This window comes from Arachis duranensis, chromosome 4, assembly GCF_000817695.3.
Source record: "Arachis duranensis cultivar V14167 chromosome 4, aradu.V14167.gnm2.J7QH, whole genome shotgun sequence".
Classification (NCBI taxonomy): domain Eukaryota; kingdom Viridiplantae; phylum Streptophyta; class Magnoliopsida; order Fabales; family Fabaceae; genus Arachis; species Arachis duranensis.
The window spans coordinates 1775908-1791344 of NC_029775.3; the positions used below are offsets into that span (position 1 = coordinate 1775908).

A 15437-nucleotide genomic window follows, 5' to 3' on the forward strand; every position below is an offset into this window, starting at 1 on the left:
AGGTTTTGATCATAGACATGGATTCGGTGTTCTTTAATTTGGCAACATATGTATTATTGTGTGCCTGTGTTATCATTCTTTAAGTTTATATTGTGTTAATAAGGATTTTTTTTTCTTTGATTATTATCGAGTAGAGTACGAGAGAAGTTGCATTTCTTGTTGAAGTTGATATCTAATAATCAATAAAAGTTATTTTAAAAAAAAATAGTTCGTGGATAATAAGACAATAATATAATGTATTAGCAAAGTGCAAAAGTCATAAGATAACAAATTATATTAATATAGAATATGTTGTTCATAAATTAAATTGAGAATTGAGAATATAATTTATTACGTGGAGCAAGAAAAAAAGTAGTGAAAATTTTTAGAAAGCTATGATATTGTTGAGATCCTCTTTTTAGGTGAGTAAAAAATATCTTAGGAATTAGTTATTTATTTGAATAAGTGAAGTTATTGTGTCCGACCTCTATGAGGTGAGATAGGTGTAAATGAGGTCAGATCTTTTAAGTGGATCATTGTTTATTTTAGGTCTGACTATGTTCTTGGGTCAGAGTATAAACAGTGCATCTACTTGAGTTTGAGTTTTATGAGGTCGAACCTGAACATTTATAAATTATGTTGTTTTCTTGTGCGCTTAGTACATTACGTTGGGTACGCTATCTTTTGGAGACTAAATCGGAGACTCGACGTGTTTTTGTAAAATTTTGAAGTACACGTCTTTTCATATTCTTTGCACATTACTCTACGGTTACCTTAGTAATTGTGCACACCATAAATGAGGGGTATAAAATTACTTTTTTTTCCTTAATTTGTTATAAATATCCAAACTCTTTCTCTTTCTTCTTTTTTTCACTTCTTTTATATTGTTGCATTCTTCGTTCTCTCTCAAAAATTCTTCATAACTTATTTTATGTTTCAAAATTTATCCTCTTTGAATTTTTGTTTGGACATTTTTTTCGTTTGTTGGAGATTCTTGGATCATTCGTGTATTCTGTTTAAGTGCCCTTTTCTTACTTTGTATTCTATCAAAGTTGACGCTTTAACTTTTGAATTTCTTTCTCTATTTCTGTGTTTTCGGTGATGTGCTTCTGTTTTAAATTTATTTTTTGTTACTTTGGCGATAATTCTTTGCTCATTTGATAATTATGCGTTATGTTCGAAAATCAAATTTAAAATTTTGCTTCTTTCTTGAACTTTAGTGGTTGTTGCCGTTATGAATTTGAGTGTGAGATTTCACTTTGTGTTGTTCCCAAATGGTGCTATTTATCTATTGAAGATAGCTCCATTTCTATATTTGGTAATGTGGTGTTTGTTTTGCATACGAAAGGTTGTAAGAACTATAATGTTCTTTTGGGTTGTTGAAGACGACTCGACTTCTTGTGACTGTGTCTGAATGTTTATGTTGTTTTGCCTGACCTGTCAACTTGTAGTGATGAATTTTTTTTGTTATATTGTAGGTATAATTTTTATGTCTCGTTCAGTAATTCTCAACATGTCATCTAAAGTCCGTCCAACTTGACCTGGGAGTATATCTGTTCTTTCTGGCGTTACTGTTATTGATAATGAGTATGCCAAGACTTTTTATAGGCATCATAGGTTATGTCTAAGTCGAGAGGAAGAGAGGAAGTATGAAATTGTAGTTGTCGATCCCAAATAGAGGGTTTGCTTTCTCCGACTTGACAAGTCGGAACAACATTTTATATACATGTATGTATTCTTTTACAAGGTTGGGAGTTAGCCTTCCTTTTATCAATTTTAAATTTGAGGTCCTTAAATTCTGTAAAGTTGTCCCTTTCCAACTTCACCCCAACTCTTGGAATTTTGTAAATATTTATCAACTATTTTGCCATGAATTCACGTCCCTCCTTTTCTTAAAGTTTATTTTTTACCTTTTTGTACTTACCAAAACTTTTAGCTTTAAGAAGCAAAGTTTAGTCTCCTTCTAAGCTGTTCAAGGGAGAAAGGTCTTTGCCAGCTTTTATAATTCTTTTCGCGATTTCAAAAATTACTTCTTTAAAATCCGATTTGTTGAGAATGTTCGACCTTTCTTTTTAGACGAAAGAGATGAGCCCCTTTTTAACTTGTATTGGGAGGAGAATTCTGTAGTTGTTAAATATAATTTAGATGACTTGGATGAGGTTGAAGAGTGTGTAGTCGTCTTATTCTAGGAGTATTGGGGCCGAACTCCTAACCTGGACACCAAGAAATATTTAAAAAATCCAAGCCAAATCCAATTCGAACTAGGTAGCATTCTTTTTCATTTTGTAGATATAATTTTATTGATTGTTTTGTTGGCTAATGTAATCCAATTTTAGTGTTGTGCAAAAAAGATAACTGAAAAGTCAGCCGCCATGAAAATTCTTCGTACAGCTAAGAAGAACGTTGTTACTCGAAATATACAACTAAAAGAGGTCGGTGAAACAGTCAACCTCCTTCTTCTTTCTAAGTCGGGTTCAGGTGCTTCGGCATATGTTAAGGTTACTTCTGACTCAACTCCTACTTTGATTCTGGTAATCAAACAGCTCCCCTCTTGCCTTCTTTTCCCGAGTCGAAGCCTTAAAAACGTAAGATTTCTAAACTAGAGAATATCTACGAACAAGGTTTTGATGCGGTGGCGTTTTGTGAGAAATACATCTTTTTAAATAGTTTTATAAGTATGGATAATATTTCTGTAAAGTACTATTTTTAAGTCTTAGCTCGGGATAAGATAAAGACGGCGAGAATATACTCTGCTCTACTGAAACAACTTGATACTACTCAGCGATTTTTGTCCGATTTAAAGGCTAAGGTCTCTAAGGACATTATTTGTTTATTCTATTTTATTTTTATTTTTTTGAAAAGAAGTATTTTCTAATATGTTATTTTATAAAAAAAGTAAAAAAAATTAATGAATAATCTATTAAAAATACTTTTCATATTTTTATTTAAACGTAAAATTATTTTTCTAATGAAATAATATCTTAAAAAAAAAGTAAATATTTGTTTTCAAATATCAATTCATACTTACTATAGTAAATGCTTTGCAAATACACACACGGCTAGTCTATCTGAACATTTGACTAGTGAAATATTTTACATTCTCAAATAGTTTGTATTAAATTCGAAAAAAAAGGATTTTGAATAAAAAAATAACAATATAAAAATATATCCGTGAATCACGTTCCTCCGATTAGAATTGTGAATTTGTGACAAAATCGTAATAAGTTTTAAATTAGTTCTTTAAATTAATTATATGCACTCAAATAGTTTTAAGATTTTAATTGTATTCATTAAATTATTGACATTAAGAAAAATACACTTGGTTAGTCCATTAACCTTTTTTCATCAAACGAATTATTATACCTTTAAAAATGATTAAATTTCTTTAAAATGAGAAAATTAATAAAATAAAAAATTAATGATCTTTAAATAAAAATTATAAATTTAATAATAATTAAATATTTATTTTATTATTTTATTAATATCCTCATCTTAAAAGATTTTAATTCTTAAAATACACGTAATTAGTGGCGGAACTTGAAACAAAATTTTGGAGGGGTCAGATAGAAAATAATTGTCAAAAATTTTTTGATATGAATCCCATTTAAGATAAACTCGTCTAATCTCATCTCTTTGATTTGGATGATATTGTCAAATTTAAAGCCGTTTTTTAAGGTCTCGTTCCAAAAAATTAAGGTCAAACTCATCATATGTAACTTTTTGAACTTTTGAAGATTGTATTTCACTTTCTTTATGATTCATTAAAGTAGAAAAACTATCTATAGGTGTTGATATTATAAAAGTTATATGTTCTCGTTCTTAAATATTAGCCTTTCTTTTAAAAATGTATCAATTTTTTGAATTTTTATTATTATTTTATATAAAATTTGGAATATATATCCTATAGAAGATGTAAAGAAGAAGTTAGAAGGCCAAATATTAAAATTTATAATATTTATTGAATTTTTTATCAATTTATACAAATATAATAATATTAATACTTATTGAATATTCTATTATTTTTTATCATATAAAAAATTAAATTAAATAAATAGTAAAATATAAAATAATATTAAATTAAATAAATAAAAATATCTAATTTTTTATATTTGAATTTAAAAGTAAAGAGAGTGTTGCTTATTGAATTTATTGGATAATTTAAGTCATGATAAAGTATGTAAGCCAATTAAACTATTTTTTATCTTTTAAAAAAATATTACTAATTTTTTTATAAAAAGTTTGGGGAAACCATAACCCCTTTATCTGAACTAAGTTCTACCAATGCACCTAATACACTTTTGTTAATTTCACAACATAATTAATATAAGTAAAATAATATTTATTATAAACTATTTTAAAATACATGTCCAATTTCATAAAGTATGACTTAACTCTTATTTAGTCGTTGAACACAAGAATAACCTTCGTCTTCTCTTTCTCTGGAGACAAAGACAGGGACAGTGAGATGGTTAGATCAGATAGCTTTTGTACGCGAAAATCCAGTAGGATACAGCTGGCATTCGTGTGGGTCACACTTTCTCTAAATTAAAAAATAATACTATATATTTAAATTTTTTTATTAATATCTAATATAATACAAATTAATTATGACTTATATATTATTTTAAAATAAATAAATTATTATTTGTACTCCTAAAAAGATATAGATATAGACAAATATATTTATATAAAAATAAAACGACAATTATAATTAAAAGAGAGTCAGAGACTCTGAAAGACTGAGACGGAAATAAGTTTTAATATTGTATTTGGTGTAAAATAGAAGATAGAAACTAAAATAAGGATAAAACTCTAATTTAATTTACACAAAGAAAAACGTTGGAATTAATTAATTGAAATGAAGATATTTTAGGTATAAAATGTTTTAAAATTTTAGTCTCTCCTAAAAAATTTTAATCTCCTATATCTCTATTTTTTAGAGGTACTGAAATATTAAAATTTTAAAAACAGAGACAAAAATTTTAGTACCAGTCTCTGAACCAACAAACATGATACTAAATTTTAATCTCTCAGTCTCGATTTCAATAGCTCAAAACAAACACTATCTAATAGATTAATTATGTAACTAACATTCGGATACTATTATAATTATTGTTTTATTTTTATATGAATACTTTTATCCGCGTCTATAATTTTTATAAGTACAAATAATAATTTATTTTATTTTTTAATTTAATTGATTTTGATTCATAACAAAATTTGAATTGTAGCATTATTTATGTTTGTTTCTCTTTTTCTTCTGCTCGTCACCTAAATCCAATTTCAAATCCGGCGCTTATCCTCTTTGTTTTCTCTGCTCATTAGTCATTATTCTGTTGGTGGGCCTTCTTCCACTTCTCACTCACTTCCACTGCTATCATTATCCATCCTGATTTCATTTTTTCCCTTCTTCTGATATGTATAATTTATAAAAGAATAATTCCTATGTTATGTCAACTAATTTGACATCATGTATTCAAGCAAACAAAATTGTCGTTGATAATTTACTTTGTTATTTTTAAATTATATCAAAATAAATTATTAAAATTTAGATTCCTACAAAGTGACTCAACACATAAATAGAAATAAAAAAAATAGGAAAAGAAGGAAAAAATGAGATAAGAAAAATAAAAGATATAAAAATGGAATGAAAATTTTTACATTATTTGTAATCTTTTTAATAAGTATTTTTATGTATTTGTTAACAAAAATTTTATTTTATTTGAGAATTATTTTTTTATTTTGGAAAATAAAAATTAATAAAATATGCTTCAAAAGTTATGTATTAAATCTCTACTAATAATACATCATTCGAAGTTTGTCTACATAAACTTGTTGAATTGTGTGCGCTTCTCTCTAAAAAATTGGCTACTAATTTAGTAGACATTAAAATTAGAGTAAAATTTCAAATAGGTCCCCAAAAATTTATAGTCAGACAGATTTATTATCAACAAAATTTAACTAAAATTTTGACTTTAACGCTTTTAGTTATACATCAGATACGTTCTCATGACAATTTGACCCGATTAGAACATCTTACGTGGAGGTTAATGGACTGACATGTCAGGTTAACTGCCATCTGTCACCTCTAGGACAATTTGGTCCCCATCCAAGCTGGACAAAATGACGTCGTATTGGATTATGAGGAGAACGATGTTGTTTCATGGAGGACAAAATCGTCCCCACCATGGAAGGCAGAGTTGCGAAATGGCAACGTTTTAAATGGGGATCTATATGCCTGTTCGAGGGGACCTATCTGACTTATAATTGGTGGCATTATCCTCGAATATATTTATTGCCCCTTTTTAGTTTCATTGAAAACACACGCTTATGTATTTGGACCTAATAGCTTGCAAAATTTTAATTCTCCCTCTCATGATACTCAAATTAAAGATTCTCCCTCAACTGTGATAAGAAATGTCTCAAGCAATTTCAGGGTATGCCCTTTGTAAGTGGCTTAATGTGTATGTTTAAATCTATATGCAGTTGGATGATCTGTTGTTGAAGAAGAATGAAGATAGCCAAGTTGTGAAGAAGCATACTATTTTTACTTTGTTTAAGGGTATAATAATTGGGGTCATTGGTAGTTGTAGTTGTATTTTGTATGTATGTGGTGGCTGTTTAGACAAGTTTTAATCTGTTTTTATTATCAAATTGTTAGATTGAAATGTCTCATTATATTTAGATGGATATGCATGAAATCAATTGTGGTGAAATATAATATAAAAAAAAAACATTGCTTTTGGTTTGTTTCATTCATTTATCAAAATATTGTAACCATACAAGTAGCTAAGTTCAGTAGCAACATAAACCAACTCTTACAAAAGAAGATTTATTTCATTTAATATAGACTAAACCAAATTAACCCAAACAACAAAAGGTCTATTTCCTCCGACATAACAAAATATGGTGTTGGAATCTTTAAAAGCATCATTTCTTCGTAGACTACTTTAATTCCGGTGTTGGAATAAATTTAAACAATTTAGATGCTGTGCCACTGGTTGCAACTGCCATGGTCTCAGCAGTAACACTTTTCTGAACCTTGGAGCTGATTACTATTTGCTTTGGACGTCTAAAAGGTTGTTGAATCTGGAATTAACAAAATTATTATGAGGATGTTTCATACAGATTTCAACATACGCATTAAGTCATTCAAAATTAGCACGCTCTGGAATTGTTTGAGACATTTTTTTATGACATCTAAAGGAGAATCTTCAATTTGAGTATCATGAGAGGGAGGATTAGAATTTTGCAAGCTACCAGGTCCAAATACATCAACTTGTGTCAATGAAACCAAAAAAATAATGAATATATTTAAAGGTAATGTCACCAATTATAGGTCAAATAGGTCCCCAAACATTAAATTATCAGATAAATAGGCCCCTATAGAAGCATAATCATTGGAGAGATAGGTCCCTTGAACAGGCAGATAGGTCCCCCATTTAAAACGTCGCTGTTTCGCAACTATGCCTTTCATGGTGGGGACGAATTCGTCCTTTACGAAACGACATTATTCGCCTTATGATCCAATACAATGTCGTTTTGTCCAGCTTGGATGGGGATCAGATTGTCCTGGAGGTGACCCGAGGCAGTTAACCTGACACGTTAGTCCGTTAACCTCTACATAGGACATTCTGACCGGATCAAACTGCCATAAAAGCGTATCTAGTGTACAATTAAAAATATTAGAGTCAAAATTTTAGTTAAATTTTGTTAGAAACAAATTTGTCCGACTATAAATTTTTTGGGAACTTATTTGAAGTATTACTCTTAAAATTAAGTCAACACGAACAACCCAATTTCTTTGCTTCAATTAACAATTTTTTACAATAACATTTATCTCTACATAATCTTGTGGTTGTTTCCAACTATTTTTCTATAACCAAACTCCCAAATTATTACTAAACCTTTTTAAATCACAACCAAACTCCCAAATTATTACTAAACCTTTTATCAATCACATTTTTTATTTTTATTTTTATTTTTGTCAGATTTCAAATATTAAAGTGGTAGTTAACTCTCCTATGTATAAAAGAGCCCGCTTTTTGTAATTCTTTTGTTATTCATCCTTGCAAGTGTAGCATTACTCATGAGTCATGAATTTATATTTGAGCATTATTAAGTGTTAATGATTGAACGTTTTAAGAAACGAAATAAAGAAAGAAAAAATGCGATATTCCCTCTTAACTGCCACATGAGTGTTGCGTACTCTTGTCCCCCATACCCATCTCCCTTCCTTCCTTCCATTTCTATTCCTTCCAACTTCCATTTTCTCTCTCCCAAATCCGAATGGCCACCCCCAAATTACATTCCATAACCCTACTACCATTTCTCTCTCCTCTCTTCTTCTTCTTCTTCTTCTTCACTCTCTCCATTGCCGACGATGCCGCCGTCATGTCCAACCTCCGCAAGTCACTCACCGGAGCCCCTTCCGACTGGTCCACCACCTCCTTCTGCAAGTGGTCCGGCATCACCTGTGACACCTCCAACCGCGTAACCTCCATCAATCTCCCCAAGAGCTCCATCTCGGGAACCCTCCCTTCCGATCTCAACACCCTCACGCAGCTAACCACTCTCTCCCTCTCCTCGAACGCGCTCTCCGGCGCGTTGCCCTCACTCGCTAACCTCACCATGCTCCAAACCGTACTACTAGACCAAAACAACTTCACCTCAATCACCAAAGCCGCCTTCTCGGGACTCACGAGCCTCCAGGAGCTAAGCATGACCACCAATGTCAACCTCCAGCCCTGGACGATTCCCACCGAGTTGACTCAGTCTACCGAACTCGTCACCCTCGATCTCGGCACCACCAACCTTTTCGGCACCTTGCCGGACTTCTTCGACTCGTTTCCTGGCCTTCAGAACCTACGCCTCTCCTACAACAAACTCACCGGTCAGCTGCCCCGGTCACTCGCCGGATCTTCCGTACAGAATCTCTGGCTCAACAACCAGGACGACAGCGCTGGGTTTACCGGCACCGTCGATGTACTCGCGTCAATGACGCACTTGAATCAGGTCTGGCTTCAGAAGAATCAGTTTACCGGTCCCATTCCGAATTTGTCAAACTGCACCGATTTGTTCGATTTGCAGCTTCGCGATAACCAGTTAACCGGCGTTGTACCCGTTGCACTGACCACAATGTCGAGTTTGAGGAACGTTTCTTTGGACAATAACAGACTCCAGGGTCCGACTCCGGCGTTCGGGAAAGATGTGACGGTCACGCTTACTGGGCTCAACAGATTTTGCGCGAAAGCTGGAGAGTCTTGTGATGATAGGGTGAACACCCTTCTTGCCGTTGCGGCCGGGTTTGACTACCCGTACCGGTTGGCGGACTCTTGGGATGGCAACAATCCTTGTAATGATTGGACCTCTGTTGTGTGCGTTGGGGAGAAGATTGTAACCTTGAATTTCAAGAATCTTGATTTGAACGGGACGATCTCGCCGGCTTTGGCGAATTTAACGGATTTGAAGAACTTGTATCTGAATGACAATAATTTGACAGGCTCAATACCGGAGAGTTTGACGAGTTTGGCTCAGCTCGAGGTTCTGGATGTTTCTAATAACAATTTGACGGGGAAGATTCCGAGTTTCCCTTCTAAGGTGAAGTTCAGCCACGGTGGCAATGCTTTGCTTGGGGTTTCTGGTGGAGGTGGAGGAAGTGGGAATGGCTCATCTTCAAATTCTGGTGATGCACCAAGTGGAAGTCCTTCTAAGGCATCGAGTGGTACTTCGCTTTCTCCTGGTTGGATTGTAGGTATAGCCATTATTGCCGTGTTTTTCGTTGCAGTTGTTTTGTTTGTGTTTTGCAAGTGTTATGCCAAGAACAGGCACAAGAAATTTGGAAGGGTAAATAACCCTGAAACAGGGAAAGGAGAGGTTAAGATTGATATGGTGGGTGCTTCCAGTTCCAATGGATTTGTGGGAGCAGGGGGAGCAACAAGTGAGTTGCAAAGCCAGGGTAGCGAGCAAAACGAACAGCTCCCTGTTTTTGAAGGTGGGAATGTCACAATTTCGATCCAAGTTCTTAGGCAAGTTACAAATAATTTCAGTGAGGATAACATTTTGGGTAGGGGAGGGTTTGGTGTTGTGTATAAAGGGGAATTGCATGATGGGACTAAGATTGCAGTGAAGAGGATGGAATCGGTTGCAATGGGAACCAAAGGAATGAATGAGTTTCAAGCAGAGATTGCAGTTCTAACTAAAGTTAGGCATAGGCATTTGGTTGCTCTTTTAGGATATTGCATGAATGGCAATGAAAGACTTCTTGTGTATGAGTATATGCCTCAAGGAACACTAACACAGCATCTGTTCGATTGGCATGAGAATGGATGCGCTCCTTTGACATGGAAACAAAGGGTGGCAATAGCCCTGGATGTAGCAAGGGGAGTGGAATACTTGCACAGTTTAGCTCAGCAAAGCTTCATTCATAGAGACTTGAAACCCTCGAACATTCTGTTGGGTGATGACATGAGAGCTAAGGTTGCTGATTTTGGTTTGGTTAAAAATGCACCTGATGGAAAATATTCAGTTGAGACACGGTTAGCTGGAACGTTTGGATATCTTGCACCCGAATATGCAGGTATAGAGATAAATGCCTTTTATTTCCAGCTTGCCTTAAAAATATTTTAGAGTTTTATTTGCTAGTAGTATCTTGATAGGTAACTACTTCATTCATGGTTTATTTAAAAGGGTGGTGAGAGAAAATATATATATGGAAGTTGAAAGGAAAAAATAATTAATCTCTAATCCTCTTAGATTTTGATGTATTCCCTCTTAGTAGTTAATTATTTGTGTTTCTGTTTTTCCTATTTTAGAGTTCAGCTATGACTTAATAGTATATTCCTAATAAACTTCCTAGTATTCAAACATCCAAATGTTAATTGAATTTTAAAATGGGATTCCTTTATTAGTTTTGGAAGTATGAAAAGAATATCATACTTTCTTAAGCTATAAGCTTTGTCATTAATTGTGAATTCGACCTTTCAAATTCTGTAACAATTTGTGCACTTCAAAAGAAAACATGGGATTAAAATCTTATCACATTTGCTGTTCGTCTAGCTTGAAGAATATTATTCTTGTTTTGGAAAAGTACATAGTTTTAGAATTAGCTTTATGCTAGATTCTTGTTGCACTGAAATATTGAATATTTGAATGTGATTGGTTGCATCTATTTATGTGTTAATGCATTGATATCCACTCTATCATTCTTGGATTTTGGTGTGGATATGTCACATGTAGTTGTCCTCATGTAAAGTTGATAGTTGAGAACGGTTAGATAATTTGACATATTTGACTAAATTATCATCCAGCAGTTCTCAAATATCAATTTCACATGAAAAAAATTGCACCTGAGTTTCTAGTAGGAAACTTTACTCCCCCTCTTCGTTAATGATGGTCAAGTTTAACTATCATTAATGTAAAGAAGAAGGGATGTTTGGTTTTACTCTTTGATCTTATTGCTTTTCAAATGGATACCAACTTTTAAATGTTCAAATAACATCTCTCCTTTCTTTGCTCCCAAAAGAAAAAACCAGAGAAAAGTCACTCATTCCTTTACTTGCAACTAATGTAATCTTGTTTCTTGCTTCTTGCCAGCTACTGGGAGAGTGACAACAAAAGTCGACATCTACGCATTTGGGGTAGTTTTGATGGAACTTATTACAGGCAGAAGGGCCTTGGATGATACCGTGCCTGATGATAGGTCACACTTGGTTTCATGGTTCCGCAGGGTACAAATTAACAAGGAGAACATCCCAAAGGCAATTGATCAAACCCTTGATCCTGACGAGGAAACCATGGAGAGCATTTATAAGGTGGCCGAGCTTGCAGGCCATTGCACTGCGCGCGAACCATACCAAAGGCCTGATATGGGGCACGCGGTGAATGTGTTGGTCCCCCTTGTAGAGCAATGGAAGCCTACAAACCATGAAGAAGAAGAAGGTTATGGCATTGATCTCCACATGAGCCTTCCTCAAGCTCTCAGAAGGTGGCAAGCCAATGAAGGTACTTCCACCATGTTCAATGACATGTCCTTCTCCTCACAAACGCAATCGAGCATTCCGGCGAAACCTTCTGGGTTTGCTGACTCCTTTGATTCAATGGATTGCCGGTAACAAAAACGAAATAATTTTGGGAAGCTTGTTAAGATGTTTTGACCAACCGGCACCACCAAAGTGTATCAGAAATATAATTTATTTATTTTTTAAAAATGTATTTTATTTACCATTCTTGGCTTCTTGCATTCTTCGATTAAAGTTTGATGATCTATTGATTCTTTTTAATACTGTAGTCTGTAGATTGGTTCTAGTCTTCTAGACGCAGTGGATGGTTGCGCCCGTAGAAAAAATGTTAATTGTATGATATCGATTTTAACAAATTTTACTCAGAAGAGTATTTATTCTTTTTAATTATATGTTATATATTCAAGTTTTTTTATAAATTAAGTCTAATTAAATTAAATAATAAAAGTTAGAATAATATTAATTATAATTTATTTTTGTTATGTTATACTAATTTAGTTGAACTTAATTAACAAAAAGATTTAAATGTTGAACATTATTCTTATTTCATTTGGTTGCTTCCTTTTTTGTATTAAATACAATAACAGGAACTAACCAAAACATAGACAGTTAGACACTGTCAATTTAAGTCTCAAATTAAAAGGATCTTGCTGCAATCATTATTTGCTTGACAGAGCTGCACAAAACACGGACGGTTCAAATTTAAGTCAAAGGATTATGTCGAAGATTGACTCTCAACGCGTTGAAGTTCCACTTGGCAATTTGTCCTTTTCTTTTATCTTTCTTTTGCTTTTCGTTTCGTAGGCCTTGCGGATACCTGACCTTAAACTCAACTAAACAGCGTAAATCCTAGCGCATGTTACGCTACTTCAAACCTCGAACCTTTTTATATTCTAGAACCGAAAATGTTAGACAACCAAGCAAAAATTTTTTGTATAGTAATTTTAAATTTTTCTTATCTTAATTTTAAAAAAAATTATAATTCTATAAATATAATTATTAACAAAATACTAATAAATGATTAGTTTAATAGTTAATTTAAATATACATAACATTAATTATATGATTGAAAAAAATAAAAAAAAAGTAAGACTGATTTTTTTTATATGAAAAATATTAGTATTTTTGTTAAAAATAAAATTATTTGGTATAATTATATGTAGATAAATTTTATAAGTCGAGAATCAATATATAAGATGTGTGTTATAGAATGCGTGTTGGACACATATTAAATTATAATAATATATTTTTATATATTGTATTAATATTTTTTGATTTATACTACTGTAATATATTTTAAATATTAATATTTAACAAAAATATTATCTTTATCTTTATATTAAAATAATTTTCGACCTTTATTAAAAAAAAAAAAAAGACATACCGAATGCGAAGGCCCACCACCGCCCATACATGACTTGATTTGACCATTTAGATTCTTTCCTTTCCTTAGTTTGCTGCGAAATGAGTTCACCGCCGCAACAACGATTGCACAAACCAAACTGCCGCGTTAGGACTACTCCTACCGAAAAAGTTTTTTTTTTCCCCTTGGGTCTTGCAAAGGTAGTTGAACCGCTGTTTTGCATGTGCTTCTTCCATTTTTTTTGTTTTTAATATTAGAATGGTAATAGTAGTTTTTTAAAACGTGAATTATTAGAGTGTTATTCTTAAATATAGAATCGTTTAATTAAAGAAGTAAAAATTGGATCGTTTTATTTATATAGGTACAGAAATCAGACTGTCTGATTTTTGAAAGATACACAAATTGAATCGTTCGATTTGTGTAAAAAAAAATTAAAAAATTACTAACAATTTTAAAAAATATCAAAAATTATCATATTAAAGCATATTATCCATGTCACTTTTATATCTAATTTTTTTAGTTGTGCTTATTCTCTTTCTCCTGTACTTATAAATAGTGAAAATTTAAATACAACTTTATATGAAGTTAATAGATAAAAAATATTAAATAATTTAACAAATTTGATTAAATTATCAATTCTCAATTATTAACTATAAAATCAATCTCTGAATGTGAATTTTTATCTTTTCTAAATACTAACAAGTATTATTCATTTCTTCTTAATGGAATAAATATTACAAAAACAATTTTAAAAATGATAAATTGAGAAAACATGTTCGCAAGTTAAACAAAACGTGTCCCATGTATCATGTATGTCCAGTTGTCTTCCTAACTCTCCCAAAAGGAAAAAAAAAAGAACAAAAAAAGTAAAAACTCAAATGCAGTTTTTATTTTAAAAACATGAAATAAATATAAAAAAGAGTGATGACACGGCCTGTTAATAGTATGTCTAATAATTTTAATAATTTAAAAAAAGGAGTAAAATTGAAATGTATTTTTTATTTTTGAAGACGTAAAAAAAGATTAAAAGGATACGAAAAAAATTATTTATTTAAAAACCACATAGTTAAGATAATGGTTTAGGAAATTCATATCTATTCATCATTCACCATTTCCCAAATAAATAACACGTAGAATTATTTTATAGGTTAATTTTGAACACTTGTTTACAATACGAAAGTAAAAAATGCCTTATGAGAAAATAACATTTTATGGATTTAATATCATGGCAAGCTTTAAAAATTTATTTTTCCGTCAAATATTTCTACTTGTGTATGTTTTCGTAACTTATTAGCAAAACTAAATATTTCTTGGCTTTTGCCTAAATCAATTTTTTTTTTCTTGGCTCCGAGTTGTAATCATTATTGAAGACAATTGTGTATAATTAGGAAGTCCACAAATTAAATTGCAATAATTGAAGTACCCTAAAAAAATTAAATAATTAATCCGTTAACGTAAGATTCTAAGGGATTGCACTAATTAGTTTTAGAAGTTTATTTATTTAGAGAACATTCTAACCAAAATCTATGTGCAACTATGATTACAAGCTGTTTCTTGTTTGCTAGAAATATGACAATTCAATTTAAAGAAACCATGGTTTGCAATTGAAAGAATAAAAAACAGCAAAGAATTAACAACTTCATGTATCTCATTCAAATGATAAAGACAACTATTGATTTACGGATTTTGCTAAGAGATCTCGTTAAGATTATAATTAGTAAATATCTTTTAATTTTTTAATAATAAGTACATAAATAATTGTATTAAGAATTTAAATTTTATATTTTTTATTTCTATATAAACTTTTTTAATAGAACATTTTAATAAGTGTCTTGAGATACTTATAACAAAAATCCTTAATTTTTTAATGCATTAACTAGCAGTTAAACCACAAAATGTTGTTTTTCTTCGTTCCCTTACTTTTTTTTTTTACAAAAAATAGGAAGACTCGACTTTTTAGATGAGTATGAAGAGACTATTCCATTTGAGTTATAACCCTTTACTTGCGGTAAAAAAACATCTTTTAATGTGATTTTGTCTTTTTATATTATATATCTATTATATTATTATGGTTA

At 31.6% G+C, this 15437-nt stretch overlaps 2 protein-coding genes across 2 annotated transcripts in view; both read left to right on the plus strand.

Annotated features, from left to right (window-relative positions):
* The window catches only part of LOC107482395 (xyloglucan endotransglucosylase/hydrolase 2), a gene marked incomplete in the record, with an annotated part of 2282 nt that extends 2170 nt beyond the window's left edge, over positions 1–112 (plus strand). Inside the window, 1 exon segment of the mRNA XM_016102857.3 lies at positions 1–112. Coding sequence (XP_015958343.1) covers positions 1–9 — 9 coding nt within the window.
* A 7990-nt stretch (positions 113–8102) lies between these two features.
* Positions 8103–12389, plus strand: LOC107482394 (receptor-like kinase TMK4). The gene is made up of 2 exons (XM_016102855.3): positions 8103–10558; positions 11575–12389. Exons 1-2 carry the CDS (start codon positions 8269–8271, stop codon positions 12090–12092), a joined length of 2808 nt encoding a protein of 935 aa, XP_015958341.1. The 5' UTR covers positions 8103–8268; the 3' UTR covers positions 12093–12389.
* Positions 12390–15437: the final 3048 nt, after the last annotated feature.

Coding starts and splice junctions, on each gene's coding strand:
- LOC107482394 (XM_016102855.3), top strand. CDS start 8,269: ATGGCCACCCCCAAATTACATTCCATAACCCTACTACCATTTCTCTCT. Junction 10,559..11,574: donor TCTTGCACCCGAATATGCAG/GTATAGAGATAA, acceptor GCTTCTTGCCAG/CTACTGGGAGAGTGACAACA.